Source organism: Entelurus aequoreus, linkage group LG09, assembly GCF_033978785.1.
Source record: "Entelurus aequoreus isolate RoL-2023_Sb linkage group LG09, RoL_Eaeq_v1.1, whole genome shotgun sequence".
NCBI lineage: Eukaryota > Metazoa > Chordata > Actinopteri > Syngnathiformes > Syngnathidae > Entelurus > Entelurus aequoreus.
Genome location: NC_084739.1, coordinates 15,350,701 through 15,373,652, shown reverse-complemented (window position 1 = coordinate 15,373,652; position 22,952 = coordinate 15,350,701). Strand labels below are relative to the sequence as shown.

General features: G+C 39.9%; 1 protein-coding gene across 1 annotated transcript in view; it reads left to right on the top strand.

Moving 5' to 3' along the window:
• The window catches only part of hpse2 (heparanase 2), a 99,145-nt gene that overhangs the window by 50,824 nt on the left and 25,369 nt on the right, over positions 1–22,952 (top strand). The window contains exons 4-6 of the mRNA XM_062057619.1: positions 10,034–10,207; positions 14,439–14,610; positions 20,201–20,248. Of these exons, the coding sequence (XP_061913603.1) occupies positions 10,034–10,207; positions 14,439–14,610; positions 20,201–20,248 (394 nt within the window). The remainder of the gene's footprint in view (positions 1–10,033; positions 10,208–14,438; positions 14,611–20,200; positions 20,249–22,952) is intronic.

Genomic DNA, 22,952 nt, shown 5'->3' with positions numbered 1-22,952 from the left:
TGCCAAGTTAGCTAGCCCATTAGCTGAAGAAATAAGAAATAATATGACTTAGAGCTACCATGTTCATAGCTGACTGATGGTCAAAAGCACTTCTTTTTAAGGTGTGTAGCAAAGCCTTCTTGATTGTCTTTTGTGACATGGAATGTGTATTGCTCGTATTCCGACAAGTTATTTTTTTCCCGGAAGTGAAAACCAGTGGTGGTCAACCAAGCTAAGATGGCTGTTGAACAGCAAGCAGCGTGCGCACTATCTGAGTACACAAGGGGCCGATATCTTCCTGCAAAGAGCAGATACGAGCAAAAAATACAACTATGCAATATGATAGACTTCTGTACTTCTTTCAAAAAAGAAAAATTGTTGGTGGAGTTCCCAAACAATAGGAACTATCGTGTGCTCCAGACACCATTTTACGCAACAACACCGATGAAAACTTGGAAAAGCATGGAGGTCTGCAACTACTTTTTGTGTGGCTGGGTCAAGGAAATTGGTATCAAGACTCTAACAGAAAATCATGCATTGTTTTTGCTCGGGTAAAGTTGCATTTCATGATTTAACTTCGTGCCTACTGCCATGTTTGTTGCCTGTCCTTGCTGTTGCACGCGTCGTTTACGAGTACACATGTTTTTTCCCGTTTTTATCAAAATATAACTTTAGATGTCAACATTGTGTATGTGCTGAAAGCCTCATTTGTGATTGCTGCCTTTGGTATAAGCTTAACTATTTTAGGATTTGCTCACATTTGTTTTCTTTTATTTAGACACGCCAAGTTGGTGCTTTTCGAAACACTCGTAGCAAAAATGTCTTTTAAGAAATACAATTAATATCAAGATAATACTTAAATGTGAAACGTTAAAAGTATATCAGTGTTTCCCATAAACTGCCAAGATACCTGTGGCGGTGGGGGCGTGGCTGTGGGCGTGTCTGTGGGCGTGGTCACCATGACATCATCGAGTAATTTGCATAATGTACTACAATGATTTGATTTTCTCTAAAAAGGCTAAAAAAAATGTATACTTACTAATTAATAATAACAGTTTTGTTTTAAACGTCCATCCATCCATCCATTTTACAATATAACTACAACACTTTATGTACATATTTATATACAGATTTGAACAATAAGTTATTCACTGAAATATATTTATTAATTGTGGTTCTTACAAAAAATACATCTTATAAAATATAAAAGCTAAAATGTCTCAAAGCTCTGCCCCTTTAATTAGTGCATACTAAATAATTTAACTTTAGCCTACTACTACAACCATATTATTTACCAGCAACATAAAGTGAAACAGAGGCAGAGGTGTCCTGCCACAGTCAGTAACAAATAAACAGAAAACAGTAGTGGTGGTATATAGACACAGAGCTTCATCAAACATCTGATCCACTGAACAAAGAGCTCCAAAAATCTTGAACTTTAGACTGCCATCAGTTTTACTCCCTACACTTAATCATGTGTTTCCTACTGCCTGCAGACTTTGCACCCTTTGTTATATACACATGTTGTGTTTCTAATATAAATACATTTAATAAAGTCAAACACAAATAAGGCAACAAGAGAAGTATCCTACACTTCTCTTTTGTAAAGTAAATCTGAACAGCCGATATGGGCATCTACATCAACTATATGATTTGCCTGAGAAGCTGGAGAGGACAACATTTTTTTTTAAAAAATTGTATTTTATTTTTTTAAATTTTATTTTATTTTATTTTATTTGTGGCGGACGTAATTCTTTCGTGGCGGGCCGCCACAAATAAATGAATGTGTGGGAAACCCTGTATATCAAACAAACCTTTAACAAAGGAATCACTGCAAACTTGTGCGTTCTTTGGCTCTGCTCCCTTGAACTGGAGCGGGTGCCACTTTTGACGTCGTCGTTTTGTAAAATCTTACACTCTTCCGCCCTTCTTGACTACCTCCCAAGAAACTCTGAAGAAGCATTTGTCCTTTTCATGGTTTAAACAGTTCACAACAGCCTAAAACAACGCAAGCATAGGGCATTTTTCTTCGAGAACGGCTAAATGGTGCGTAGTACCCTTTGAGAACAGACGCAGGCTTGACCACCACACATATTCAATGAGCTGTATGTGCCTTCATTTTAAATCCAAGCAATACACAGGGTTGACTCAAATAATCTAGGGGCTATTCAGCGGTGGTATCATGTTCATGAGGAAGGAGATTTTTCCTTCATAAAAACTCACAACTTCAAAAGCGATCATTTAAGATCTTCTCTCAAAAGTAGAGAAGAGAACGCATTTTTCTCTTTTCCCTTTGGTGGTCATAAACAGTTTCTAGAGCCGTATTACTGTTAGACCATCATCATAATATTTGTGCAATAGGACATGTTGGTGCCAGACATAAGACTACTGTGATCACATTCTGTATGCTTTTTTTAAATCTTGTTAATTAATTATCTACAAGTAGTACTTTTTTGTGTCCGTCTTCAAAAAAGTAAATTTCAGTACATAACAGTCCAGAGTGTTTTCTAATATTTGGATGAACCATAAAGTGATTACAGCGGCTTATCAAGTGCAATTCAAAGTATTTTCATTGGGTCCAACTGCATTTGTTATATCATGTATTGTTTAATGTGCAGCAACACAATAATATTGGATGTACAAACCCTGTTTCCATATGAGTTGGGAAATTGTGTTCGATGTAAATATAAACAGAATACAATGATTTGCAAATCCTTTTCAACCCATATTCAATTGAATACACTACAAAGACAAGATATTTGATGTTCAAACTCATAAACTTAATTTTTTTTTGCAAATAATTAACTTAGAATTTCATGGCTGCAACACGTGCGAAAGTAGTTGGGAAAAGGCATGTTCACCACTGTGTTACATGGCCTTTCCTTTTAACAACACTCAGTAAACGTTTGGGAACTGAGGAGACACATTTTTTAAGCTTCTCAGGTGGAATTCTTTCCCATTCTTACTTGATGTACAGCTTAAGTTGTTCAAAAGTCCGGGGGTCTCCGTTGTGGTATTTTAGGCTTCATAATGCGCCACACATTTTCAATGGGAGACAGGTCTGGACTACAGGCAGGCCAGTCTAGTACCCGCACTCTTTTACTATGAAGCCCCGTTGATGTAACACGTGGCTTGGCATTGTCTTGCTGAAATAAGCAGGGGCGTCCATGGTAACGTTGCTTGGATGGCAACATATGTTGCTCCAAAACCTGTATGTACCTTTCAGCCTTAATGGTGCCTTCACAGATGTGTAAGTTACCCATGTCTTGGGCACTATTACACCCCCATACCATCACAGATGCTGGCTTTTCAACTTTGCGCCTATAACAATCCGGATGGTTCTTTTCCTCTTTGGTCCGGAGGACACGACGTCCACAGTTTCCAAAAACAATTTGAAATGTGGACTCGTCAGACCACAGAACACTTTTCCACTTTGTATCAGTCCATTTTAGATGAGCTCAGGCCCAGCGAAGCCGACAGCGTTTCTGGGTGTTGTTGATAAACGGTTTTCGCCTTGCATAGGAGAGTTTTAACTTGCACTTACAGATGTAGCGACCAACTGTAGTTACTAACAGTGGGTTTCTGAAGTGTTCCTGAGCCCATGTGGTGATATCCTTTACACACTGATGTCGCTTGTTGATGCAGTACAGCCTGAGGTATCGAAGGTCCCGGGCTTAGCTGCCTACGTGCAGTGATTTCTCCAGATTCTCTGAACCCTTTGATGATATTACAGACCGTAGATCAGGGGTGTCAAAGTCAAATGGACGGAGGGCCAAATAAAAAATTTAGCTACAAGCCGAGGGCCGGACTGTTCGAATGTTCATTGAAAAATTTTTAAATGACGCATATAGTCTAGTGAACCTAATTGAACCTACTGAAAACCTAACAAATATATTCCAATATGATCAGATAAATAAAGCAATATTTTCTTATGGCTCTGTCAGTAATCTTTAATTTTCAACAGACACAAAAGACAAATTTCCTTTATATAAAAATCCCCATAACATGAACATTAAATGAAAGAAACCGGTATTCAAGGCACCATCAGTAGCCTATATTTTCTATTTTAGCAAAAGTGGGCTAAATTTACTTCAAAGAAAAAAACAATAATAGCAATTTTCTATCATCCACTCAACTGAAATATTTTTAAAATATAATTAAATTGAAATACAATAAAATAAAGTGCAAAAATCTATAAATCAAAAACAACACTTTGTTTAAGGAGAAGTAACATGCAGTGAAAACAAATATTAAACTTTAACTTTTAAACTTGAATTGAGTAAAAACTCTAAATATGTGATTGCACAGTAATTTTCACATTAAACCCCCCTCCTCCCTCCGTGGGAGGGAGGCGAGTTGGGTGCCCGAAACCCCCCGCTGGTTTCGGCCCGCCCCTTGGCGCGCGTGGCACGGCGGGCTCCGCGACCCGACGGCTGGCCCTCGTGGCTTGACGGCGGGCGCGTCCCGACGGGCCGCGCGTAGGGGTCAAACGCAGAAGTCTCAGGGCCTCGTGGTGAGGGGGTGGCCTGCGGGTTTCGGCCCGCTTGACCCCCCCGCTCCGCTTGGCGCGCGCGGCACATGACGGGTTCCGCCACCGACGCTCGGGCTGCAGCCCGACGGTGGTGCGGGCCCGGCGGTGACGCGCGGTTTGGGGAAACAAAGCAGAAGTCTCAGGGCCTCGGGGCCGGGTTTCGGCCCGCCCCCTTGGCGCGCGTGGCACGGCGGGCTCCGCGACTGACGGCCGGGGTGCAGCCCTTCGGCCGGCAGGCGCGTCCCGGCGGGCCGCTCGCCCCCTTTCGGAACCTTGGACCGGCATCCGCTTGGTGCGTGTAAAAGATCTGCGGTCTAAAAAAAAAAAAAAAAAAGATCTGCGGTCTGCGGGCCGGTTCTAATAATAAATCAAGATCATCCCAAGGGCCGTAAAAAACCTTCTCGCGGGCCGGATATGGCCCGCGGGCCTTGACTCTGACATATGTGCCGTAGATGGTGAACTCCCTAAATTCATGTGTTTTGTGGACTTGGAGAAGGCATTCGACCGTGTCCCTCTGGAAGTCCTGTGGGGAGTGCTCAGAGAGTATGGGGTATCGGACTGTCTGATTGTGGCGGTCCGCTCCCTGTATGATCAGTGCCAGAGTTTGGTCCGCATTGCCGGCAGTAAGTCGGACACGTTTCCAGTGAGGGTTGGACTCCGCCAAGGCTGCCCTTTGTCACCGATTCTGTTCATAACTTTTATGGACAGAATTTCTAGGCACAGTCAAGGCGTTGAGGGGATCTGGTTTGGTGGCTGCAGGATTAGGTCTCTGCTTTTTGCAGATGATGTGGTCCTGATGGCTTCATCTGGCCAGGATCTTCAGCTCTCACTGGATCGGTTCGCAGCCGAGTGTGAAGCGACTGGGATGAGAATCAGCACCTCCAAGTTCGAGTCCATGGTTCTCGCCCGGAAAAGGGTGGAGTGCCATCTCCGGGTTGCGGAGGAGACCCTGCCCCAAGTGGAGGAGTTCAAGTACCTCGGAGTCTTGTTCACGAGTGAGGGAAGAGGGGATCGTGAGATCGACAGGCGAATCGGTGCGGCGTCTTCAGTAATGCGGACGCTGTATCGATCCGTTGTGGTGAAGAAGGAGCTGAGCCGGAAGGCAAAGCTCTCAATTTACCAGTCGATCTACGTTCCCATCCTCACCTATGGTCATGAGCTTTGGATTATGACCGAAAGGACAAGATCACGGGTGCAAGCGGCCGAAATGAGTTTCCTCCGCCGGGTGGCGGGGCTCTCCCTTAGAGATAGGGTGAGAAGCTCTGCCATCCGGGGGGAGCTCAAAGTAAAGCCGCTGCTCCTCCACATCGAGAGGAGCCAGATGAGGTGGTTCGGGCATCTGGTCAGGATGCCACCCGAACGCCTCCCTAGGGAGGTGTTTAGGGCACGTCCGACCGGTAGGAGGCCAAGGGGAAGACCCAGGACACGTTGGGAAGACTATGTCTCCCGGCTGGCCTGGGAACGCCTCGAGATCCCCCGGGAAGAGCTGGACGAAGTGGCTGGGGAGAGGGAAGTCTGGGTTTCCCTTCTTAGGCTGCTGCCCCCGCGACCCGACCTCGGATAAGCGGAAGAAGATGGATGGATGGATGGATAGCTGGTTGAGAAAGGTTTTTCTTAAACTGTTCAACAATTTGCTCACGCATTTGTTGACAAAGTGGTGACCCTCGCCCCATCCTTGTTTGTGAATGACTGAGCATTTCATGGAATGTACTTTTATACCCAATCATGGCACCCACCTGTTCCCAATTTGCCTGTTCACCTGTTGGATGTTCCAAATAAGTGTTTGATGAGCATTCCTCAACTTTATCAGTATTTATTGCCACCTTTCCCAACTTCTTTGTCACGTGTTGCTGGCATCAAATTCTAAAGTTAATGATTATTTGCAAAAAAAATTTGTTTTATTCAGTTTGAACATCAAATATGTTGTCTTTGTAGCATATTCAACTGAATATGGGTTGAAAATGAGTTGCAAATCATTGTATTCCGTTTATATTTACATCCAACACAATTTCCCAACTCATATGGAAACAGGGTTTGTAATTTAATTCCATTCATGTGGGTGGCACTGAACAATTTCTTGTTTATTACAACAGCAGTGTTTGTGCGTGAGTGTCTGCTTCTGTTAGCGTCCAAAGACACGTTTGCAGAGCTGTCGAAATGAGGCGTAACACTGACTGCTGTGGCTGGATTCTCTGGTTCACACGACTGGCCTTTCTATCAGATAGACAGTCTGACACGATCCAGACGACCACTCTCAGCCGCACACAAAGCCCCACCACGCGTACACACACACGGATGTCTTTCTGGGTTTGGCCTTCTTATTCAGGCTTGCACCAATTGTTAAGTAGGTTCATGACAAAGCGAGAACATCACAAGGTCTTAAACAGCCCTTTATTGTGTGATAGGAATGTGCAAAATGGTGTTGACACAGATTTCAAAGCGTCTAATGATTCATGACATTGAATGTAATTGTGTGTCGTTCCATCATTAAAATAGTGGCAGTTTTATATCCGCTGGATTAAGTACTTGTGTCTGTGTTTGTATTGTTCCCGCCTTGGTGAGTGACGCTAGCAGTCCACTTAAGGTTTACCATATATCTACTTGTCAGCTAAGTAACTCGCATACACAAATGTGTATAACCTCAGATTCACAACTTCTTCACAGCGTCTTGTCATGACTTATGTTTGACTGAGATGATATTTTCTTAGCCTGAGGGCTTTTGTAGTGTCTGCAATGGAGCACTTTCATGTTGGCCCCAAGTGAGGGTGGAGTGGTCCAGCATTGTTTTGTCTGAAGAAAGCAAATTATGCCTTGCTCTTGGCAGGCCACAAATGAGAGCTCCACTTCACTGGCCAGTAACACTATCTCCTGTCTTCAGGCTAGCAACTGTTGTTTGTGTGCTCAGCCAAAACAGAAACTATAGAAAATGCTCAGTAGCAGCCTAACCAAGGATTAACGACCATTAAAAAGATAGCTTGTTCCCAGGGAATCAAGTTATTGTTTGTCCCATTTACTCGTCGATGTATGTCAATTTTAAACATCCTGTTGAAACATGAAAATGGCATCGCAATTTCACAGATTCAAAGCCCTAAAACTCCCTTGAGTGATAAAATTGATGATTAAATACCTCATTAAATTGTACCTACGCATTATTCCTATGACTGATCTAGCTGCTTAAAGTTACTTTTGATCAGTGGTGGGCTTTGCATTTAATACCTAAGCCTTCAGTGATGTCCTACTTAGTCCAACTTGAATGTATAAAGTTGTGGTCAAAAGTTTACATACACTTGTGAAGAACATAATGTCACGGTTGTCTTCAGTTTCCAATAATTTCTACAACTCTTATTTTTTTGTGATAGAGTGATTGAAGCACATAATTGTTGGTCACAAAAAACATTCATGAAGTTTGGTTCTTTTATAAATTTGTTATGGGTCTACTGCAAATATGACCAAATCTACTGTGTCAAAAGTATACATACAGCAATGTTAATATTTGGTTACATGTCCCTTGGCAAGTTTCACTGCATTAAGGCGCTTTTAGTATCCATCCACAAGCTGCTGGCAAGTTTCTGGTTGAAATTTTGACCACTCCTCTTGACAAAATTGGTGCAGTTCAGCTAAATTTGTTGGTTTTCTGACATGGACTTGTTTCTTCAGCATTGTCCACACATTTAAGTCAGGACTTTGGGAAGGCCATTCTAAAACCTTGATTCTAGCCTGACTTAGCCATTCCTTTACCACTTTTGACGTGTGTTTGGGGTCATTGTCCTGTTGGAACACCCAACTGTGCCCAAGACCCAACTTCCGGGCTGATGATTTTAGGTTGTCCTGAAAAATATGGAGATAATCCTCCTTTTTCATTGTCCCATTTACTCCCATTAAAACATCAGTTCCATTGTCAGCAAAACAGGCCCAGAGCATAATACCACCACCACCATGCTTGACGGTAGGTGTTGTGTTCCTGGGATTAAAGGCCTCACCTTTTCTCCTCCAAACATATTGCTGGGTATTGTGGCCAAAAAGCTTAATTTTTGTTTCATCTGACCACAGAACTTTCCTCCAGAAGGTCTTATCTTTGTCCATGTGATGTTAAGTATGTGCTCCAATCACTCTATCATAAAAAAATAAGAGTTGTAGAAATTATTGGAAACTCAAGACAGCCATGACATGTTCTTTACAAGTGTATGTAAACTTTTGACCACGACTGTACCTCTCATAATACCATAGCAAATGTGTTCATGCTTTGCTTTTTCTTTCTTTTTTGTTCCTCACTTATTCGAGAAACAAACCGTTACATACTGTAGTTGCTATCTAGCTAGCTCAACTTGTAATTTTTACAGAAAATGTGAGAAGTAAGACTGCTCTGCAGCACTACAGTCATCTCCACTTTAGTCATTAAGTTAAGTGAATGTTTCTATGACAGGAGTAATTATTTAAGACCCACACTTTATGTTCAATGCAGTACATTCAACATATTATACAGTGCTAATATGACATAATATATGAGAATTTTATTATGTTAATATACCGGTACATTAATATAAAACATTCTCTCGGCAGAATATTCACACAACCGTAGCAGAAGAAAAGATCTCTGGCAGGCATTTTCTGCACTGCTTTTGTCTTCATTGCACAATTTGGCAAGCTCAGCTGGTGTGGAATTCTCAGTTGAAGGCAAAATGTAATAGGAAACACACCAGTCAAGAGAGAGGGTCAAAAGTCAAGGTAATATTTATATTATTGTAATAACTCAAGCAGATCACATTTCAAAACAAGAGTCTGAAATGTCCAGGGGTTGCCCGGTGTTGCACTTAAACAATCAGATTACGCTGCCAGCCTCTGGTATAAAACCCTCGTCCTTACTGTTGGAAACCAGTGCACATAAACAGAGTAAAATATTACTTCTTGCAACTCAATGGAATTTGTTTGGGAAAATACGTTTGCTTGTCATGTGAATTAATCAATACTCAGGAAAATTATTTCAATACCACGACAAAAACCGGGGGATACATCCCAAATGTCTTTGAAATTATCAAAATGAAGTGCATGCAGTACTTGTTCTTCTGATTTCATCCCGTCCATCCATTTTCTACCGCTTGTCCCTTTTGGGGTCGCGGGTGGTTTTGGAGCCTATCTCAGCTGTATTCGGGCGGAAGGCGGGGTACACCCTGGACAAGTCGCCACGTCATCGCAGGGCCAACACAGATAGACAGACAACATTCACACTCACATTCACACACTAGGGCCAATTTAGTGTTGCCAATCAACCTATCCCCGGGTGCATGTATTTGGAGGTGGGAGGAAGCCGGAGTACCCGGAGGGAACCCACGCAGTCACGGGGAGAACATGCAAACTCCACACAGAAAGATCCCGAGCCCGGGATTGAACTCAGGACTACTCAGGACCTTCGTATTGTGAGGCACATGCACTAACCCCTGTTCCACCGTGCTGCCCCTTCTGATTTCAATGGATGCAAAAAAAAAGAAGAATCAAAGTTACAACTGCTTTGTGGGTTTCTCCCAGCCAGGTCTTTAGACAAATTGTACAACTTTGCCGACTGTGCTGGTCTGCACCTGATTCTGGGCCTCAACGCGTTGCAAAGAAACCCTGACAACTCCTGGAACACCTCCTCCACGCTGAGCCTCCTCAAGTACAGCGCTGGCAAGAAATACAACATCTCCTGGGAGTTGGGCAACGGTTAGTGCAACATTGGTTACTAAATGTATACTTTGTCAATCGACGCCTCAGTTTCACTGTGCCCCGGTTTTCTTTACTCGTTCATACAGTAAACGTGCCGTATTTCCTCATTTAGTTGTGCTAGATTTTAATTTACTCAAATGCAGAGTACCAAGGATTCATCACCAAAAATGTGTCTATTAGGGAAACCTTGGAAGACCTTTATTTGTATAAATTGATTTTTATAAAATATTTTATAATCAAATAATTTGTAGCATTTCTTCATTTCCATCTATGAATAATTAATTATACAAATAACGTACTAAATACAATGATGTTGCTAAGTACGTCCCTGACATAGGGGTGAGGGTATGGGTACAGTTAAATGTGGATGTTTTAGAGGGGTCCCAAGCACAGGGGCCCCCTCAGCTTTTGTCAAGTTTTAAGATTTTTTTGCTCCCATTTTAAATATACAATTTATGAAAATACATAATTCATAATTGTTGAAATTAAATTAATATAGACGTGAGAGTTCAAATAATAAGGTTGCTTACATCAAATTAAGAATGTCTAAGACTATCTACACCCACCTATTGGATCACCTGGATAGCGGCAAACCTAGCTTCGAATACTTCACTCCAAACGTCACTAATAACTAAGGCTGAAACGACGCGTCGACGTAGTCGACGTCATCGGTTACGTAAATACGTCGATGCCGTTTTTGTGCGTCGACGCGTCGCATAATGACGTCACACTACCGTCATGGCGAAGCGCAAAGCAGACGATCAAAGAAGACGATGCGAGCGGTGCGAGCGAGGGGGGAAAAGCATGCCAAAAGTGGTCAAAAGTGTGGGAGTATTTCAATAAACGGCCTAATAATGTTGTTGTATGCACACTGTGTCGAGCGGAAATGGCCTATCATAGCAGCAGAACGGCTATGAACGAACATTTGAAAGAAAACCATCAACTAGTCAATCGTCCGCGCGAGCATACGTTGTCATCATTACACAAAAACATGAATGTGTCATTTGTATCTGCTAGGGGTGTAACGGTACGTGTTTTGTATTGAACCGTTTCGGTACGGGGCTTTCGGTTCGGTACGGGGGTGTACCGAACGAGTTTCTAAGCTAAAGTCTTAGCAAGCTGCTTTGCTCCGTCTGCCTCTGTCTCAGCACGCAGCATTGTCCCACCCACACAACCATCTGATTGGTACACACGCAGCATTGTCCCACCCACACAACCATCTGATTGGTACACACGAAGCATTATCAGCCAATCAGCAGTGCGTATTCAGAGCGCATGTAGTCAGCGCTTCAGGGTGGAGCAGATAGGTGTTTAGCAGGTGAGCATCAGGCAGCGGACTCTCCCCAAATGATAATAAACACCTCCCAGTCAACTACTAGTAACATCACTATGAGCCCGTTGACCTTCTAGAAACTTAAACTGCAGCTCAGCTCACTCGCAATCCTGGCTTGAGGTGAAGGCTAATTACCTCTCAGTTCCAGCCACATCGACCCCTTCTGAGCGCCTATTTTCAGCTGCTGGGAATATTGTAAATAAGAAAAGAACCAAAGCATGTAGACATGCTAACCTTTCTTCATTACAACTGTTAGACACTCACTGGAATGAGTAGAATTGGTTATTGTGTACTGTGTTGGACTGGATGTTTATTTTGCACATTTTAAAAGCAATACTTAATGTTTACAGTGCTCCAGAATATTTAGATTGGCACTTTTTTGTATTGGATGTTTATCTTTATTTTTGCACATTTTAGCAAATAAGCAATACTTTCACTTTTGTTGAAATGTTTACACTGTTGTTACAGAATATTTCGTTTTGCACTTTTTTGTATTGGATGTTTATCTTTATTTTTGCACATTTTAAAGCAAAATAAGCAATACTTTTACTTTTGAAATGCTTATACTATTGCAGAATATTAAGATTTGCACTGGATGTTGACTCTTATATTTGCACATTAAAAAGCAAATAAGCTACTTTTAATTTTGTTAAATTTTAAAAGTTTTAAATGTTTACATTGTTACAGAATATTTAGTCATGTTGTTGTCAATGTTGACTGGGTGGCCATACTTCTTTTTTTTTGTAAATAAAAGCCATGCCTTTTGAAAAAACGGGCCTACATTTATTTTTTCATCTTCATTTTGAATAAAAAAATAAATCGGTAAAAGGAAAAATAATCTATAGATTAATCGAAAAAAATAATCTATAGATTAACCGATTAATCGAAAAAATAATCTATAGATTAATCGATAAAAAAATAATCGTTAGCTGCAGCCTTACTAATAACGTCATCGAAGCTCTCCTTTAAACATTCACAGTCACTGCAGCAGCATTTTGAAGCAAAGATGAGGCGTCAAAAGAAAGATAAACATACAATACATCTAATTGTAGCAGGATAAGAGAATGTTAATTGTTTTGCATATCATTGCCCATAACTGCTGCGTTCAAAGTTACAGAGGTTACAGAGGCTCGTGTTTAAAGACGGGGGAGACATAACTCCCAGGAGATGCACTAATAATATTATAATCACAATAATAATGACATATTATTATGATTAGTATTACCCAGATGATAATCCTATCCTATGTACTGTAACCTCTACTTTACACTCTGAACTAAAGGAAAACATGACACATTTGTAATCATATTTAAGTGATTAATGACAGATTGTATTATTATTTCAATTCATTTTCTGGCTACTTCGTATCAAATTTTTGGACTTTAAAAAATGTTTTATTAACAAAACATTATTTAGGAAATTTATTTAGGGAGTTGTATACATGTATATTTCACATAAAGATAAATTCCTGTAGCCTGATTAAGGTATATATTTTTCTTTCCGAATATGACTTAACACATTATGCATTGTCTCATAGGTTTTTACAATATTGTTACCTACTAATATACAGTACAGGCCAAAAGTTTGGACATACAGTCTCCTCATTCAATGCGTTTTCTTTATTTTCATGACTATTTACATTGTAGATTGTCACTGAAGGCATCAAAACTATGAATGAACACGTGGAGTTATGTGCTTAACAAAAAAAGGTGAAATAACTGAAAACAGGTTTTATATTGTAGTTTCTTCAAAATAGCCACCCTTTGCTCTGATTACGGCTTTGTACACTCTTGGCATTCTCTTGATGAGCTTCAAGCACACCTGTGAAGTGAAAACCATTTCAGGTGACTACCTCTTAAAGCTCATCGAGAGAATGCCAAGCGTGTGCAAAAAAGTAATCAGAGCAAAGGTTAGCTATTTTCAAGAAACTAGAATATAAAACATGTTTTCAGTTATTTCACCTTTTTTTGCTACATACAAAACTCCACATGTGTTCATTCATAGTTTTCAATCTACAATGTAAATAGTCATGAAAATAAAGAAAAACGCATTGAATGAGAAGGTGTGTCCAAACTTTTGGCCTGTACTGTACATGAGTTAAAAACAGTGTCAATTCCTGCACTACTACAATAAAGGAAACAAATGCAATAATCGAGGGACCTCTATCGGCTGTGGTCACTGTGCGGTGTAGTAGTTAGATCTGGTGTTTGTTTAACAAATAACCACTTTAATAGACACAGCTGAAAATGTTTGTCCCATATTACCGGGGTTAATTGTTGGTTCACTTAAGGAGGAAAAAGTGCTTGTCCTCATGTCATCCCTAACCATCTGTCCTCAACCAAATCCAGGAACTGCACTATACACACAAAGCTCAGTTGTGTGCCAAAAAGCTTCCACTTGCAACTGCTATGTTGTTCCCTCCATGGCACTGTGACAAATGTTTGATTGGAGAACTTAAAATAGATGATACAGAGGCAGTGCACTTTTATGGAGGTATATTTTGTGAAGGTTGTTGCTAGTACAGCAAACATTCATAAAAGCTTGCAAGACTGCAACATAAAAACAACAGATAAATACTAATAATAATTATCGATTAGATTTATATAGCACTTTTTTTCTAGTGATCCAAAGCGCGTTACACTGAGCTATAAAAGCAATGCTCCTCATTGGAGTTGTTAGTTATTAAATATTGAACGTGCACACTGTTTTCTGCCTATTGGGTCCAACCAGCTCACGTGATGTCTTTGTTTTACTGATTCTCATTACAGCCCCGCCATCTGTTTGCTCTGTTTTGTATTGTTCATTGTCCTCCTTTTTTGGGCTGCTGGATACAGTCAAGGAGAACAGAATACAAAAACAATATCACACACTTCAATCTGCCTCTTTTCCTCCTAGAGCCCAATGCGTACCGCAGCATGGTGGGCCGCACGGTCAACAGCACCCAACTGGCTCAGGACTATGCAAAGCTACGAACCCTTCTCCAGTCTGTACGTTACTACAACCGAGCTCACCTTTATGGCCCAAATGCCGGAAGACCTCGGAGGAATGCTATCCTTCTTTTGGATGGGTGAGTCACCAAATAAAGCACTAATCGGACACACTTTGTTTAACTACGCCGCTTGAAATATGGGCAAGTGTGCAACATTTATAGAGCTTTACTGCGCTTAATATGCATATATACACACACACACAGGCTCGCACAGTTTCAGTGTTTATGGCTTTCCACTTGGCCCGTTTCTGTGTCCCAGCCAAAGTTATATCATGTCAGCGTAAATGAGGTGTCACATGATTTACAATGTGTCGACACAGAGTATCACCTGCCACTTCCTCCGTCAGCTTCAATTTAATCTTCGGGATTATCTAACAAGCTTCTCAGCACTTAACTGCCGTTTTTTTGGTATGCATTTTTCTCTCGAGTAATGGGCATACATACAAATTTAGTGAACAAATTACCATTTAATTTGGTAGTCTCCTGTCAAACTTAGTTGTATGGATATACTTTGTCTTTTTAAAGTCCAAACATATCCTAAAATGTTGTCATCTTTTACATATAAATTAACTATAAAAACAACATGGGAACTGTTTCAATAATGTAACTATTAAGCCAAATAATCAATGTCTGAAAAATAAAATACCATAAAAGCAGACAAACAGTGCCTGGCTGTTAGCAGCAATGAACATGTCTGTTTTTCTTTGAGTGAATGGAAAGACGTTACAGCTGTGACCAGTCATTTATGAGGGCTTTATAACGATGGAATAAGACATTTCAAAGTGCAGGGGAAGGAATACACTGTGTACCTCTAGGCTTTAACTAGCAATGTTAAATAAACGGTGTAAACCACAACAGGCAAGGTAAAGCCCTCATAAAATCATGTGTGCAGATAAACACAGGAACAGTTTAATGTCTCGGCATATCTCAGCTTGAATCTGTCTCTTCTCTGCAGCCACCCATATTCTGACAGCTATTTGGAAGAGGGAGGGATTTGATACGAGCCTCCCTTCGTTCAATCTACTTAGATCAATGAGGACATTCACGGCAGATGTTTGTTTCGCAGATAATTCTGGCAGTTTAAATTCACTTGCAAATAAAAAGCTGTCAGTTTAAGCGCACACCAAAAGCTGAACGCCTGTGGATATAGGAAGATGTAGACGATAAAGGTGAGAAGCGGAAGAGGAGAAAGAGAGTATCTTCAGGTCACCGGTGTAACATTTAACGACGAGGTGATTCTGGTATGTTTGACACTCTTTATGAGAGGTGTTCCTATGTCTGCACTCTTCACAAGGAATACATTGATTTAAACACTGAGCTGCTAACCATCCAAATATCCGAGCTGGAAAGACTAAACAACCCAGAGCAGCGAAAGTTTTGTGTCTGATGTTTAGAGATACACATTCTAGTGTGTCTGACAAGCTGTAACCCCCAAATTGGAGCGGTTTTCTGTCAGGCACAAGGCGGCTGCAAACACACAAACTGAAATGGATGGCGTAAACCAGGGATATTCAACTAAATTGTTTTGAGGGACACTTTTCCAGAAAGCTGACCAAACTTGATCTTTCCTTCAGCGTCCTCTGCAGTGGAAATTTAATTTTTGTCTATTTATTTTGTCAACGTTACAAAATTTGTATTTACCACCCAAAAATATTTTCAAACAAAATGTTTTGGTTACAAATCTTTTTTTTAAGTTGCAATCCTGTTTTTGGTTACAAATACTTTTTGTTGTTGTTTAGGCTCAACTTCAGTCTTAACGCTAGTCATTGGTATTTTCCTCTCCAAATGTGTTGAAGGCAGAAGTAGTCAGCAGTCACACCCATACGGTCCACACCATAATTTGAGAATGACCAATAAAACGGCTTCCAACATATTGTTCATAGGAGGCCCCGCCCAGGGCTGACTTAACCTAAAGGGGGCCCTAGGGCTATAGGGGTTTTGGGGCCCCCCCAAACCTCAACAACTGCACCGCCCAAGAACACAATTTGAAAATAAAAATCATGAATTCACTCAACAGAACAGCAACAATACAAAAATATCACCCATTTTACAAATAATTTTTTTCATGAATACATCCCCTATGCGAAGGCCGCATGCACATATGTGCGAGTGTAACAGAAGCCAGTCAATTTCAAGTAAACAGCCCAGAGAGTGAAAGAGTGAGAGAGAGATCACGCTACTACAAGTGTTTATAATATTAGTAAATGTCTTGAACTTGAGGGGGCAAAAGGGGTTGGATTAAATAAGCCTTACTTCTTTGTACATGTTGTAAAGAAAATGTAAAATTGTGACACCTCATTTTGAAACTATATATATATGCTCAAATAAAACCAATCTAAATATTTTTGTTTGCAAATCTTTTTTTGTTTTGGTTTCAATCCATTATTTTTGTTTGCAAATATATTTTTGGTAACCAATCCATTTTTGTTTGGTTTCATAAAAAGACAGATTTCTCTCATTTGCAACAGGAGCTCTGATTTTAAAGACCTACTACAAAAAAGCTACGTAGTCAAAGATCGTATATATGACTTAGGAATCTGTTGAAAAAATGTTAGTCTTTTGACAGTTTGTTTTTTTTAAACTGAATTTGCAGGCCCGTATAGTGTCATTCCCTGGTCAGGTGTGGCCCCTGGGGCCACCAATTGAATAGTCCTGGCGTAAAACATAGGCGGGACCATTTTGGTGTAGTATAAGTATGAGTGGAATTTGAAGATCCCATATTCGACCATTTTTCAACTATTTTAAATAAGTCTCAGAGGTCTCACACTTTTTTTAAATTGTATTTTTATTTTGATAAACCGTGGTGGGAACACGCAATTTTGTCTGTAGTTTTAACGCTAATAAGTTGCGTTTGTCCAAAATTGTCTCTACAATGTGTGGCTTCAGTAAATGGTGTACTTGTACTTAAAGGGGAACTGCACTTTTTTCGGGCTGGGGACAATTCGCCAATTCCAGGTTCTAAATGGCTGTCAAAGTGTCCCAATTTGTCGGATTATATTCTCAGCCATCTACTTTTCAGTTGAAAGGGATGATTTATGACCTAAAATAAATGTATAGATAGCAGGGAAGCTAGGAAACAGCAGACCACTCGATGATTTAAACATAGGGACACACGGAAGTGATCACGTCGCCACTATAGTTTGTCTGCCTTAGCGCTTATAAAAACAATACTACCAATACTCGGTTAATATTATAGTCACGAAATGTAAATGGAGTATTGTTGGCGCTTTTTGAATGGTTATTTATCTGATTTTATGGGCGGAATAGTGGAGCTACTATTGGCTCCACAGTAAGCCGACTTTTATTTACGTTTATTTCATATTTAGAATGCATTAAAAAAAAAAATCCATCTGTCATGTCGTCGTCATCTTTCATAATGATTGTGAATGATTAAGCAAAATTCCCAAAAAAGTGCAGTTCCCCTTTAATCCACTGTTACTATGCACAAGTTCAATGTTATAGATGCCAATAAATCACATACGACAACGTGGGACAGGAGGACACGAGCGTAGCTTTTTTACAGCAACATCATGCTAGGTTAGTTTCGTCACCGCAAAACGATAAATGCTCAAACTTCCGACTCCCACGTGAATAGCTGACTGATGAATAGTTAGTATAGCTCTCTGCTTTTATTTTAAGATGTGTAGCATGTTTATTTTTTTGTTTGTTTGTTCACTGCGAAGTGGGTTAGGGTCAGGGTCACACTTATCGAGCTAGTGGCGTGTCAGAGGCACTGTCATGGCCACTGGGAAAGAAATGTTTCCTTAATGACGTGATGCAAACACAGAAATCATTAACTGTTTAAACGCCACTTCTCTGAAAGTGGAGCCAAACTGAAAGAGAAATAATAAACTCTTATCATGTTTGTTGCTTATAAAGAAGCTACAAAATCATTTTTGCATAATAGAGGACATTTAACTTGCTCAAACAGTTTTTCAAAGTCAGGGTTTTCGAAGATCTTATTTTTCTGAACAAATCATTCTTCGTTATTTGTTATTCTTTTTAGTTGATGCATAGCTCTATTATCCATATTAATTTATAGGTTGTAAAATTTTAGGTTGCCTTTCTCATTAAATGTTGTTTGTTTATGATTTCATCTTAGTCCCTGCTTAGAAATGTAACAGTAGTGACTGTTTTGTGCTTTAAAGAAGAACTGCACTTTTTTCCACAATCATGAGAGATAAGAAAACAAGTTTTTAGTTTTATTTAGCTTTCTAACATATAAAAGTCAGCTCATTCAATGCAATGCAGCTCATGGGAGCAATCAATTCTACCTCTAAATAACTTTAAAAAGGCATCAAAAACCGTCAACAATACTTAATTTATGTTCCGTAACCCGTATAATACCCAAACTGTAGCGACATTGTTATTGTAAGAGTGAACACTGAGGAACTCTTTTTCCACTGTAGTAACACCTTGGTGTGCTACGGTATTAGCCGTAAACACTAACTACGGCAAGAAATGAACTGGCTTCTACAACAACACGAAACGCGTTTGGGTTTGTAATGCACAACACTGCGATACGACACCATATTGTACTGACTGATAAACATGAACAATCATATTACAGTATCTGTAAAGTTTTAGCCCACATTTCATGTTTTGTTTGTACACAGCTGAGCTAGCCAGACAGCGTATGTACTGTAGTTGTACTAACATGCATAGCAAGCTGTGTGGATCATGATCAATATTAAAGTGACTTACTCAATGGACAGTTGTTAGTCTGGTCCAGCTGGCCGGGGACGTTTTCTGTTGATTTTGGGTAAGCAATCCATTTATGTCTAAATAGCTTGGCTCCAAGTTCTATATTTATAGCGTCAAAATCGCTATAAATATAGAACGTCTCACCATTTCTTTTTGCTTGCTTCTATAAGCAGCAAAATATTTAGCTTTGGGAAAGTATAAGGTTGTAAATCCTCATTTGTCCAAAAATAAGTTACCAAGTCTGCCATGATTAGAAAACACACTTGAGTTTGATTGCGGAAGTAGGAACACACATGTTACCAGAAGTCAGACGTGCGCTGCTATGTAAACAGAAATCAATGCGTGGGAAAAAAAGTGAGTACCGGAAATGATTAAAATGTTCAAAATACGGTAAATATTGAACATATTACATATTGTTATGAGCGTGTCTGTTACATTATATACGTATATACTTGCAGTGTGTATATAAAACGTTGGAGGGTTTTGAAGTTGTTTTAGAGGGCTTTGAAGGCTACAATGGTGACACCCGTTAGCCGCGTTTTTTATCATCTTTAAAATCCTGAAAAAAAAGACGTGTGTTCTTGCCTCGCATAATGATTGTGAACGATAGGCAAAATAAAAAAAAATAAAAAAGTGCAATTCTCCTTTAAAAATTGACTAAAAGAAATACTGACCACTGAAGTACATAAACAAAGTCTGTGCTAAATGTGTGGAGCCTCTCTGTTTTGCTATTGTAAGATCTTTTTGGAGCTCCTGGAAGTAATTTAATGTTTTAAAGGATCCTAAATTGCCAATGCTTGTAATAAATGTTCTCACACTTCTCTGGTTGGTTGAGTTTAGTGCATTATTTTCTTTTTACCACATAAATGTTTCTCTGGTGTAATTAACTGTGAGACATTTGAATTATGTTCTTGGTCAGCTTGTTTGTGCTTTAATTCAAATTGGTTGTTTTTCTGATTTTCAGATTCATGAAGAATGCCGGTTCCGTTGTTAATGCAGTTACGTGGCAACAGTAGGTATTTTACCCTTTGTTTTCTATTTTTATTCATGAAACCTAAAAAAAAAATGGTAGAAAAAATCATTCTCTAAAGTATCAATAAATCAAATCTTGTACTTTTTATATTTTATTACATTGTGTACTGTGGGTACAATATTATATAGTAGCTGAAAATAACATATATCCACAGTATCATAGAGAGAGATTTATGCTTATTATGAAGAACAGTGTGCATTCTGGGAATGGAAAAACAAGGCAAACAACCTGAGACAGACTGTGTTAAATTAGTAACACCTGCCATTTGTCTATTGCACACACTGTAGGAATGCATACAAATCTATCAATCCCCCATGTCTTATCCCATGTGTCGTTGCACATATGTAAGTTTGTAGAAAGACACACCCACCACTAAGCTCAGACAAGCATTGCGTGAATGTGTGGTCATTGAGGTGAAGGTCAGGTCTAATTAGAAGAAACGGAAGGAGGAAGGGCTTGTCAGTAGGGCTTAAAAAACACCACCCACACTGTTAAAATCAAACCATATGTTCAAGCTCATTCTCTTTGTCAATTAGCGAGTGTTATACTAGCGGCCCGGATTCCAGTCTAACCAGCGTACATGACAGGAACTATGATGTCTGCACAAGGAGCTACACTGTACACCTAGAGACCACTGATTAGTACGGAACTGCACAGACTTGAACTGCGCTGCAACTTCTTTTCTTCATTTGAAATATTAGGTCATTTGTGAGGCTTATAATAGGTTGTTGTTGTTTAAACCTGGTATTTGAACTCTGCTATGGTATATTTATTTGTGAATACATTTTCAATGTAAGCATTATTTTGAGAATGACTTAAAGACCTATAATTATTTTAATCTACATTTAAAACACTTACTTGTGGTTTACTTAATACGTATTGGATATGCTTTGGTGTAAATTTTACTTCAGGCACTTTTATAAACCGTGACTGCACGGGTTCTCTTCGGGTACTCCAGCTTCCTCCCACCCCCAAAGACATGCACCCGGGTATAGGTTGATTGTCAACAGTAAAATTGGCACTAGTGTGTGAATGTGAGTGTGAATGTTGTCTATCTTTGTTGGCCCTGCGATGAGATGGCGACTTGTCCGGGGTGTACCCTGCCTTCTGCCCAAGTGCAGTGACCACGAAAGGGACAAGCAGTAGAAAATGGATGCATATACAGATTTACCCGGTCACATTAGGTACTGTACACCTGCACACTCGTCGATGGATACAGCCTCAAAAGCTGTTTTTAGCAGCATTTATGTCACCGCATGTCGCATGTTGGTATTATGTACATGCCAAGATTATATGAAAATAATACATTATCTTACCTTTTTTTGTCCTGTCCAGCCTCTCAGGCAAATGATATTGTTGATGTAGATGCCCATATCTGCTGTACAGAATTACTCTAGAAAAGAGAAGTGTGGGATACTTCTTTTGTTTCCTAATTTGTATTTCACTTTATTAAACCCACTTAACCCAGTCATCCAAAAAAAACACACAGCTAAACACGGCTAAAAGCCCCCAACTGGTGCACAATTACCCTCTGAGTACACCAAACAACACCACAACAACAATGACAACTGCAACCTCCTGACGCAGAGCTTGACTTAATGTCCTTAAAAGCACATCCACTTGTGGTGGCGTCACAACATAGCTAGGTTGCAAAACCATGCGAACAGAGACATCCAAAACTGCTTGCAAGCTCACACCGAAATGCACAAACATCAAGATTTGACGCTTTGTCTTTGATTACCACGACAATCAAACATTGTAACAACATTTATAAGTCAGAAAAGACTAAATTCATCATAGGTGAATAAGTGTGTCTTCTTCTCTGTCGAAATTATGGTAAAAATGTTGATTGCCTACTGCTAAAATAATACATGTACGTAGGGCTGGGCGGTAAATGATAAATAAATAAATAAATGGCCTTTTTTTAATATCTCTATTTTTAGGCCATATCGCGATACACGATCTATATCTCCATATTTTGCCTTAGCCTTGAATGAACACTTGATTCATTTAATCACAGCAGTATGATGATTCTATGTGTCTACATTAAAACATTCTTGTTCATACTGCATTAATATATGCTCATTTTAAACTTTCATGCAGAGAGGGAATTCACAACTCGGTCAATTTAGCAAAACTGTATTTTTTAAACAGTTATTAAGCAGTGGCACAAACATTCATGCCATTTCCAAAACAGAAAGTGCAAGATTGTCAGAGACATTTTAAAACAAGCTATTAGTGCACTTTTGTGAATGATGTCACTAAGATGACATTTCAAAACAACACTAAATTAAAGTGCACTTTTTGTACAGAACGCCACTACAATAGTTTAAAACAAATAAAGCGCACTTTTGTGCATGATGTTATACAATATATTTCAATAAGTGTCACAGTGTTTATGTGGAAATAGTTGCTTCGGCATTTAGTTGGCGTGGCACCGAACGGAGATGTTGACATGTAAAGACATATTCCCGCTTGAAGCCAAACCACCGTCAGACGATGGACCCTGCGCTGTTTTTCTTGGGAATTAATTATTCCTCCATTTGTTACCAGATTCGCACCTTCTTTCTCTCTTACTACCACTCAAACCACACCGTTAGCTGTTAGCACCACAGCTAACGTTACCATGTCGCTACCTGTCTGCTCCGCGGGAGCGTGTGACGTTGCTCACGTGACAGTATGT